This window comes from Notothenia coriiceps, unplaced genomic scaffold (assembly GCF_000735185.1).
Source record: "Notothenia coriiceps isolate Sejong01 unplaced genomic scaffold, NC01 NC01_scaffold00037483, whole genome shotgun sequence".
Taxonomy (NCBI): domain Eukaryota; kingdom Metazoa; phylum Chordata; class Actinopteri; order Perciformes; family Nototheniidae; genus Notothenia; species Notothenia coriiceps.
Genome location: NW_011370184.1, coordinates 435,176 through 446,088, shown reverse-complemented (window position 1 = coordinate 446,088; position 10,913 = coordinate 435,176). Strand labels below are relative to the sequence as shown.

At 41.7% G+C, this 10,913-nt stretch overlaps 1 protein-coding gene across 1 annotated transcript in view; it reads left to right on the top strand.

Annotated features, from left to right (window-relative positions):
• LOC104967626 (protocadherin Fat 4-like) overlaps positions 1–9,956 on the top strand; it is a 59,383-nt gene extending 49,427 nt beyond the window's left edge. Inside the window, exons 2-3 of the mRNA XM_010797136.1 lie at positions 9,725–9,856; positions 9,942–9,956. Of these exons, the coding sequence (XP_010795438.1) occupies positions 9,725–9,856; positions 9,942–9,956 (147 nt within the window). The remainder of the gene's footprint in view (positions 1–9,724; positions 9,857–9,941) is intronic.
• Positions 9,957–10,913: the final 957 nt, after the last annotated feature.

Below are 10,913 nucleotides of genomic sequence, written 5' to 3'. Positions count from 1 at the left end.
ACATACACACACACACACACACACACACACACACACACACACACACACACACACACACACACACACACACACACACACACACACACACACACACACACACACACACACGCACTTACATTCCTGTTCCTGACTAGCTGTCTTTCACTCCTTCACTTGTTTAAATGAAGTAAACAGCAGTTAAGTATCATTTTCTTTCTATACTCACCTCACCATTTTCTTTCATACAGAACTCTGCCATCCTGTTCAGTTCAACTTAAGGTGAACAGTTTATTATAAAACTGAACTCTGTGACATACAATCTGGCATTCTTCTTACAGCACTGTCTTCTGTATTGGACATGTTCTAATATATTATCACTGGAAACCCTCAAAGACAAATGTTTGTGTTTTGTCTTGCTGGAACTAAATGGGGACACATTTCCTCGATCAAACCCCAGTCACAAACAAACAAGTAGACGGGAAATAGTCTGGGAACAACATTTCCTTTGATACCGTCTGAACTCCCAACCAAAGGCTGGGCATAATGGAAACCAGATCTAATGAATTGATAATCAAATCAGTCACAAACATCATTACAGTAGGCTAATTATTTAACCTAGATCTCTAGCTTTATCAATTAGCTTACTGCAGGGGGGGGATGTCACCACAGACATGACTTGATGGTAATGAGGTCGAATCCAGACTGAAATGCTATGCTAATGCATCTTTCCCCCCCAGCTCCTGTAAATCTCATGCATTTATCACTGGTTGACAGCAACTATGAAACGGATGCCATAATAGTCTTTTAAAGCTCTCGCAGATCTCCTAGAAGTCTTGGAAAGAAACGCTGGCTTCAGAGGAAGATGTTTGATTCAGCACTCATCTGCTAAAACATCACTGATGTAAATGCTAAGAGCAGAACATACAGGGCCATCTGGAACAATCAGCATTTCTTATGTATATTTATTCTGGCTCCGGACAAATCAGATCAAATTTGAATCATAAGACGACAATTCTATTATTTTTTGGACTTCACTAGTGGTTCTAAAATCTCTCATTTAGAGACGTATCAACCACATTGGAAAATACTCCTTTGCAAGTAGAAACGAACAGTGTAATATATAAATACTCCCTTTTTTGTGTGCGAAATGATTGATATATTAACTTGTAAGCTATATTTTGTAAGTGGTCCATGTCTTGCTGAGTCTGACAACTTCATTATACACCTGGAGAGTAAAAGCTGTAGCAATTATTCATGTTTGGGCTGTCGGGTGAAAGCTGTATCTCTCGTTCTGGGGATTTCCCTCCCTTGATATCAGTTAAAGGATTACATGGTCCTGTACTGGCTGGAAAATATTTTCTTACCTCTTATCCTTTGTGAAAATGCATCGACATCAAGTTTAGCACGGGGCGGCTACTTAAAATCTGACAAAAAAAAGTGCAAATAAGCTTATCTTGTGTTGAATACATCGTTATGTTCAGCAAAGGGGCAACCACGGCATCAGAAGTAAATGGTAAATGGTACTGTACATATAGCGCTTTTTCCAGTCTTTAAGACCCCTCAAAGCGCTTTACATACTACATGTCATTCACCCATTCACACCCATTCATACAGAGCAGTGTACCTTACTCTAGGACCTAACATTCACACACATTCACACACCGTTGGCCATGCCATCGGGAGCAACTCAGGGTTAAGTATCTTGCCCAAGGATACATCGACATGTTGACTGCATGGGCTGGGATCGAACCCACAACCTTCTGGTTGAAAGACGACCACACTCCCTCACAGCCACAGTCGCCCAAGTACCATTTATACTCAAATATATAGTATCCAAACATGGTCATACCCATCAAATCTGTGTCAGATCTGGTAATCAGTTCCAGAAATGGTTAATATCAGAAAAACCTTTTTGTTTTTAATGTATTTTGAGATTTCTTTTAGATACTTCAAAGTGTTTTGTTTCTTAGTTTATCTCCTTTGCATGGTTCAAATGCCATAATTGTAGGTAATAGTGGAGAAAGCGCATGTGATAAGAGCGTAGACTCACGCAGAGTCAGTGGCACCAACACGGACTCCAGTCATGGTCTCCTTCCTTAAAACACAGACAGATAACTGATAAAAAAAAAATACATTTATTTCCTTACATCTTCAAAGCATACTTTTCACAAATAGGCTAATTATTATTATTTTTTTACCTTTCATCTCACAAGAAGCAGAAAATGCTTGTTTTGATGTTCTCCTAACCTCTTAATCCAGGGACACAGAACACGCCACCTTTAATAGGCTATGGTAATTTCAGTGATGGCTTTGAATTGTTCTCCAGCTTCAAGGAAATCTTCAGCCGCCATTATCTCCACTCTGATCTTGCACAAGGTCTAATTCAACTTTCCATCCAACTCGCTCAGGTAGCAAGGAGAGCGAGAGAGTTATGGATGTTTATAGTAAAGAAAAAACCCAGTTTGCACTACTCATGTCCGGATATGGCGCCATTTATAAACGGCAATCAATCACGATTTGTTTCCACTCTCCTGTGTGCGGAGATGTCAGAGAGCCCAGAATCTCTGTGAAACAAAAGCCTGGTCCTGATGACCTGATGGGTCATGCGTTATTTTGGATAATATATCCCATCAGAAATGCTCAGAGGGAACCGCGCTTGGCAAGAATTCGCCGGGGGCTCGAAGAGGTTTTGCTGTGGACAAACAATCTCTCTCTAACAGTTGGTGAAGTGGACCGCAGAGAGGACAGTGATCCCCTTTATTAAAACCACTTGTCCAACATTGTCTGTCCTCTCTCTCCCCTTGTTGGTTACGTGAAGCCAAGGTGCTTTGTGATGGTTTGCAGGCCCTCCTGTTTTGTTTTTGTCTGACTCTATCTCTCTCTGTTTTTTTCTTTCCATGGGACTGCATATGATTTTAGGGGGGGGGGGATATGATCGTATCCTTACTTCTCTCTCGCACAGTGCATTGAGGTTTGGCTGGCGTCCAGCTTTGTCTGCTTTTTCCCGGGCACATTCCCATCTCCGGCACGCTCAAATTCCTGTCTCCAGAGCGCATGCACTTTGCCGGGTCTGATGACTGCGGTTGGAAGATGAATTACTCTGCAGGCGTTTGTTTGACAGATGGAGCCGGTTGCAAATGTACACGTGTTAAAATAACCTTACTGCTGAGATCACTTTGACCTTTCCTTCATTTTTTTTGTTTCCTTTTGTTGTGTAAAGACAGAGCAGAGCTTGCATCGTCTTTGACCGGCTGAACCTATCAGTTCTTCAGCTCCCCATACATCTGGAACCAAGTGTCTATGATGTTATATCTAAACAACCACAAGGAGAGGTAGAGAAGGAAGTTGGGATTAAGTTAAATAGCAAAGGTCTTGCATGTCTTGAGAGTTGCAGGAAATTCCTTTTATTGAATGTGGCATTTTGTCACCCACTTTTTCTCTTACACAGACGTGTGTGAATCGAACCATACGGTTTTCCGATCAAGCAAGGCAAACACAGTCATGGGTCTGGGCTTTTTCTAGACAGTCAGTAATCCATTTTCAAAGTTGAGAGGATGACAGATTTCTCAGTACAATACAGCACTTTTCCGCATAGTAGGATTTTCCGATGTGCAGGGATGTAGTCAGAAGCCGCTGGGAGTTTATTTCTTTGTTGAAGCAGTCCAAAGGGAATGAGTTTGGACGTCCTTTCTGATCTGCTAGGGAGCCGTTCTTCAAATGTCTTCAAAACCTCTCCATCTGCGTCTAAGAAGGACTCCCCTGTTCCCTTCAGAGAAGCACAGCGGTGTGTTTTTCTGCTTCTGTTAGAATACTCTGCTACCAACCTTCAACTCGGTCAAGGTCCTCACGTTACACAAGACCCCAGCTGAGCATCGGACCAATGTAACCTTAGATAACCGTCATGTCTTTGTAAACAAACAGCACATCATACCTCTGATTGGATTAGATTTGGTTGTATATTATTCATATGTAGTTTTAAAGGCTTTCAGTGTTGACTCTGTTTTATGGCATTGCAAAAATTCCTACGTGCCATTAGGTTGTTTATACTGTGCCAAAGCCTGAGTAACTCCTTTTAACAGCACACGATTATGCCTTTGGCTTCATGGAAAGGTGTTATATTTGGAATAGGCTTCTGATCCCAGTTTCTTTTTTTGACACATTTGTTCCAATGTGCTCATCGGTGAAAAATGGATGAAGTGGAATTGTTCAATCTCAGAGGCCGACTGTAACGAGAGCTGGAAGTGGGTGCTTCCCCCAACCCTTGACCCCAAGTCGTCAACAGCATCTAATGAGACATTTAATCATTTTTGAAATGATTGTTTCCTGCAATGGGCGCACCCTGCTCTCCGTTTTACGAACAGATGAGCTCAACATTTTACAGGCCAACTGTGCATCGGTTGCACTCAGAGTTCACATTTATTTCTGCTTTGGAAGAAATGTTTAGAGCTAATGATGTGAGTTTCAGCCTTTGCCCTCAGACTATAACTGTGTTCAATGGAGCAAGCAGGCACCGTATTACTCATCTGTAATGCAAACCATTCCTCTCTTCATTAATCCCACTTTCTACCGGTTATTAGAAATAAGTGATACGGGTAACTGACAGAATATGTGCACAGGCTACATGGGATTGTCCTCAAATAAAAGGTCTCTTGCTTCTGCTGCAACTTTTCTTCCATCTATCTGTCTGACTACGTCTGACTGTACGTCTGAGTTTTTGGCAGAACGTATGAGAAGTTTTATTGGGAAACATGAAAACCCGTGCTACTTCCACTTTTTAGATTTTAGGAAAACATTTTTGTTCTCAGGGACGCAGGTAATGCTTTTACCTTCAGTTGTAACCAGAACTGCTTCTGTTTCTAACTCCAGATATTAAAATGTTGTGGGATGAAAGAATCATTTTTGGTGTATTCTGTTACTTTTGAGTTAAATGTCTCTTTGATGTCTGCTTTGCTTCCACAAGCAAGTCTTTCTAAAGATGGAGATGGCTAAATGTAGCATGTTAGTAATACAACGTGGGAAGGGTGCGGCAAGACTTTTTAAAGGTCAGTTTACCCAAATTACAAAAACATACTGGGTTTTTATAACCAGCCCTAGCCACACAGATACTTTTGGTGTCATCTGCCAATACTCCTGCTTCCACCCCCATTCAGTGGAGGTTAACGTGATTTCCTATGACCCTCACAGCAATACAAATGACATTAAAGAAACTTAAAAGCACTATATATTTTCAGAATCGATGTTTTGGTTACTTTTTGGTCATAATCCTCTCCCTTAAAGGTGGGGTAGGTAAGTTTGAGAAACCGGCTCGAGATACACTTTTTGTTATATTCCATGGAATGCTCTTAACATCTCGATAGCAATGAATATATGAAATGCTTTGACAATAAATACATTAAAAAATGTCACCTGTGGAAGCCGTGGCGCTGTAAAAAGCACGACCAATCATCTGAGCCGGCCCGGCTAAAGTAACTGGATGGCCTACCTGCCTGTCAGCCTTCCATCTGTGCACAAACTTATCTCGTGCCCTCATTGGTCATGTGCGCGTTCGTGTGTGTTGGAGGAGGGGCTCTGTAAGGAAGTGGCAGATTTTTTCCGGTTGTGTATTTTCAAATTCTAGCGCACTCGAGCTGGTCTCTCCAAAATTACCTACCCCACCTTTAACAGTTTTCAAATGGACTATTTCTTAGTGGGAAGTGAAGTCAGGGAAAAATCCCTTAAAACTGGGGCATTTTTACCGGAAGACAAGTTTCTGCTGATTTTTTCAAGTGTATGCTTCGAGCACAACACAAATAAAAAACATTCTACTCATTTATATTGGGGTCACAGCAGAAGTAGAAGATATCTCAAGACCTCGGAACATTAGTACAAAATTGTGTGCATGGCTAAATACTACGAAAAAAATATATTTTCTAGTTATATGGCTGAAGTGAGTCTTTAAATTTGAATTATATGAGTGAAATGCCTACATGATTGCATCAGATATCTAAGTTATCCCACCTGTCAGTCCTGCGTTTATCATATATGCCCTGGGAATTTTGTGACAAGATGAATTATCGCTGCTGGGTTCGAGGTCCAGTCTCAAACTCTTGGACAAATACCTTCCATCACTTAAGGTCTCATAATCGTCAGCGCTCAGGAACCACTTGACGCGTGAATCATTCATACCTGCCCATAAATAATAAAACCCTGGCAGCCAGTTAGCAGCACCTGCAACTTGAAACAGTAGTTTCATGAAACACAATCTTTTACCTTGTAAACTAATGTGTTTCACCTGCCTCTGCCGGGGCATCTGGGTCGGCCACAGACAGGTAGAGCGAACAAAACCTCTCTTCCTTCTTCTCTCAGCCTCCCCCCCCCGTGACCTTGCTTCCTCTTCCTCCACTGAATGTTTTTCACCAAAGCCCTTTGATATATTTGTGTCCCGTGGGAGCCTGGGTAATACAAACTGGAAGCGTGAGCGTAATTATTTCTCAAAACTGCACTTCTACCCTAATTAGTTCTCTCCTCAGAAGTGGGCCTTGCATTATTTACACATCAAGGGGACACACAGGGCGGGAGATAAATATTCATTGTTTGTTGACTTTGCCCCGGTCCCTCGGCTCAAGTTGAGTCGCGAGCCGCTGTCACTGTGGCTTGTTTACGAGCCTCTTGCATCGTTGGTGCCCAGGACATAATCCGGTTTGTTCTTCTGTAATTATCTCCGCTCATGCAGACACTAACTCGGAGTCACTTTAATAAGTGGACAACATCCTCGTCCTGGCACCAGCAGAACAGACGAGTGTTCTGTGATGATTTGTTGTAATTGCGGCCATACGGAAACTTGCCCCTCTGTCGTCGGTGTCATAGCTGTACACAGCGAGGAGCATCTTTTATTCAGCCAGACTCTGACACCATTTCAGCTGCGTCTCCCTCAAGCTTTTTGTTCTGGGTCATCTTTAATGAACTGAGCTTTTCGGAAAAAAGGGGTCTGTGGCAGCTGTTACGGATAGCTTCCTGCTACTGTTTGTGGCGACATGCAAAGTCTGCTTTTCCTGTCAATGGCCGGGTATGAATAGGCCGCTGTATCTGACCCCCCACCTTGGTGCTCGTACAGCCTTGAGGCCTATTGTCTGCTCTATAAATGCCCGCTGGGAAACTTTTGTTGCCTCCAAAAGCTGCACCCATTGTACACTTTTGACAACTGTTCTTTTCCCATTTCCTATCTCATCTCACTAACACGTAGCCTTATCTGTGCGGGTTTCAGGGGTTTGTGAAAGAGAGGTTGAAGCATCTTGTAATGCCGACACAAGAATTACCATAATCACTGTCAACATTAATAGAGATCCTATCGCTGGAGAATTTAAACACGGCTTTTCCATATTTATAGAGTCAATAAACAGAGAATGCGCAGCAAAATGTCTGTTATGATTCAAAAGTGAGCCATGTTTACTGGCTTTGAAATGCATATTTGGGTCAGAGGATGAGGTGGAGGGGACTGCAGTTTAAGTTATGGGATATGATTGGAAATCTAATATTGCCACACTAGACAGAGAACATCTGAAACCGTAAATGTCTCACTCTCACTGTCTCCAGGGTTTCCACTTTCCGTCAGACATTTGCATAGCTGAGCTTGTGTTACTGATGAACTGTCCTCCTTTACTGTAGGTGGATGCTTGTGGTCGGTTTCTCTGAGTCCATTTGAGACCGTAAAAGTACATATATTTGATGTACAAATGATTGCACTTTGTTTAAAGCTAATGCTGTTCTAGTAAGAGGGGATAAAGCCAGTCACACTTCTCATAAAGACCTTGCTTTGCTGCATCGGGGCATTGTCCTGGTGAAATGGCCTTCCCCAATTTGGTCCCACAAGGCTGGAAACTCTCTATTGTCTAAACAAGTGATGCTGTAGTATTAACATTTCCTTCAATTGAACTATGGGTCCTACAATTATGAACAACAGAAAAGGCTTTCCAAATACTTTTGACCATTTAGTAAAAGCTTGTAGTATTTCCCTGGAGCTATGCTGATGATGAACGGCTCTCCAAGTGTTGTGGAAAAACCGTTGGGGATCTTTGAGGTGGCTCACATGGTCTTTTTTGTAAAAATGAGGAAAAGTTAAATGTCACTTTGATTTACTGAAATGACATAATTCATATAAACAATGTATCTAATCATAGGTTTGACTCTGACCGCTCTTGCGTCTCTCTTACATTTAGGTTATCAGAACAAGTCTCACTATATGGCACAAAGTGTATCCACATGGGGGGTCTGTGGTCGACAGTAATGTGTGTTTATTTTTCCCTCTAAGACATGAAAGTGAAAATCCCTGAGCTGCAGTTAGTTTGCTCTCCTGTTACGCTTACTGTAAATCTCTACGGAAAGGAGCCTCAAGTGAATTTGTAAATTGTAAATTCTCCATGAGCTCCAGTGACGAGGGTAGATGAGTTCCACCATAGACCCGTCATGCATACATCTAGATATGTTAGTTTATGTTGGTTTATGTTTGCTTTGTATACGGAGCGGTACTAATGCTCCTTTTATACTACTGTACTACCAACAAACAAAAGATCCTGTTTCTCAGCTTTTTTCTTTATTGCATTTATCTTAAACTAAATTAGTTTAGATATGTGTTTAAAAGGCAGCTTATAACCTCCAGTCACATGCATCCAATAGAGTTTGGACAGAGATAGCAGTGACAGCTAGGCTTATCTTTAAGATTGTCAGGTGTTTCTTTTACTCAATTTGTATTACATTTAGCTACTTCCTGATTTCGGTAGTTAAACAAACTCAATTACTCAGGAATTTGAGCATCAACACTGATTATTCAATTCTAAGAAAACAGGTAGGAAGAAGTGGATGAATTAGCTTCCTGACTAGCTAGCTCAGCCGATGTCCAGCATACTTGGAATTCTACCGAGCCCGGCGTACTTCGTAGCGAGAAATTTCGAGGCTGCACATGTGTAGACTCCGCGGTCTTAAAATCCCCACAATGCTTTGCGCACGGACCAATTTCCCCAAATGTGTGGCGGAAAATGTAAGGCGGGGCCTCTCATATGACGCACACCTGTTAGCCTGTTCCACTCTTCGTTTTCCGAATGCCAGGAAGTATTCTTGCCTCGCTTCTGAAGCATGTGCTACCAAGCAAGCGTACTCGACATTGAGAAACACCCAGAGGTTGCAATGACCAAATTAGCATTGTTAACTTTAGCGAAATTACTTTTACCTTTAGCTGCAGCTTTTATGGTTTAACAGACTCGATGACTAAGGTTTTTAAGGCAGCTACATTTATTTTTGTAATGACAGGAAACTGGAAAATAGGGTAATTAGCTTTGGCTAATCACTGCAGTTTAGTTTCTACCTCTCTTTTCTTGCAATTGCTATTTTGACTTTGACCAAAATGATACGGCAAAAAACGTAGACACATCAATACATCAATCAAACAATACATGTACTGTGTTATAGCTTTGAAATGCAGACTACTAGCCTATTGAATCCAAATAAATGAACTTAGGGAAAAGTAATGTTTCAGTCCCTTCAGTTTTTGACCCTTCAAGTCAATATACCACACTTCATTATTTCACAGCTTTCCCTCTCCAGCCTCTCTGGAGTCTGAGAATTATAACTTCTTGTGCAGCTTCTTCTTCATCATTTGAAATCCAAGATGGAGGACACGTTTTTTTGTTTTTCTTTGCAGCGATCTTAACAGCTGTAGCAGGCCGAGTTTGAGCTTTAACGGAAACTGTGGTTGTTTGTTCTTGCTCTGCAGGTGGAGATCACGCTCCAGGACGTCAATGACAACCCTCCTGTTTTCCCTAATGACATTCTCGATGTGACCATTGAGGAGAACGTTGGAGATGGCTTCAAGATAATGCAGCTAACAGCCACGGATGCAGACAAGGTAATGGCTCCCTCCGTTTCTTTTCTGTCTGACAGTGTTTTTTACTTTGCTGTGCCCGTTTTCCACTCCACTGCCTTCTGAATAGATATCCTGGGAGTGACTCAAATAGAAAATAAGCTCTACATTTTTTCCGACAGTGTCGAAACCGCTATAGCTTCGAATGGAATTTTACGGCCAACGCAGCTGTCAATAATGAAATGATGCTTGGTCAACATTTAATATCTTTACGTTGGACCACATTGATGCCGAAGGAGTTGTAGCTACTCAGGGCAGATTGAAACAACATTGAGAGCATTCTAGGGATAATGGGAATTTAGCGCATATGAACATTAGATTCAAGATTCAAGGCTTTATTGCCATGTGTGTAGCTTCAGTGTAGATATGGCAATGAAACACTTAAGTCACAGGCTCCTCCAGCAGTGCAACATGAATATATATAGGACATAACACAAATCAAACCAGTACAAATGGTGAAAGAGAATGACATGTACAAGCGGTACATTGTGGGTTTTTCATTAAGAGGTGTTTAGAAGTGCTAAGACAAACATATTAAGAAAAACACATACAGAGTAGGAGTGAAATAATAGATGAATTCATGAATTAATTGATGGTGGGAATATAATCAACAGTTTTGATAATCCATTAGAGCCTACCAAAGCAAACACACCTACTGTTTTTTGCCAATGGTCTTTGCAATTAAAGACGTCGCCTTGGACCCTGGGAAATGTTCAGGCATCACACTTTTCAGACTTAACAGTTCATAAATTATTCAGAAAACACTACTTTACTTTTCCTACCGACACCCAGTGACACAAAGTGGCCGAGACAGACAGGCTTACAGAGCAACACAAACAAAAAAACCTCTTCGAGGCAATCTGTCGTCATACATTTTTCTTTTATGGACTCACTCACACACACAGAATTGTCCTTTTCTGTCTCGTGTTGACGTTATCTGAGACACGTCGAGGCCACTGGTGTCACACAGCCTGAAGGAGAGCGGACAGCGATTGATTTTGCGTCCAGCCGCTCTGATATTCCCTCCGCGGCCTCCATAGTT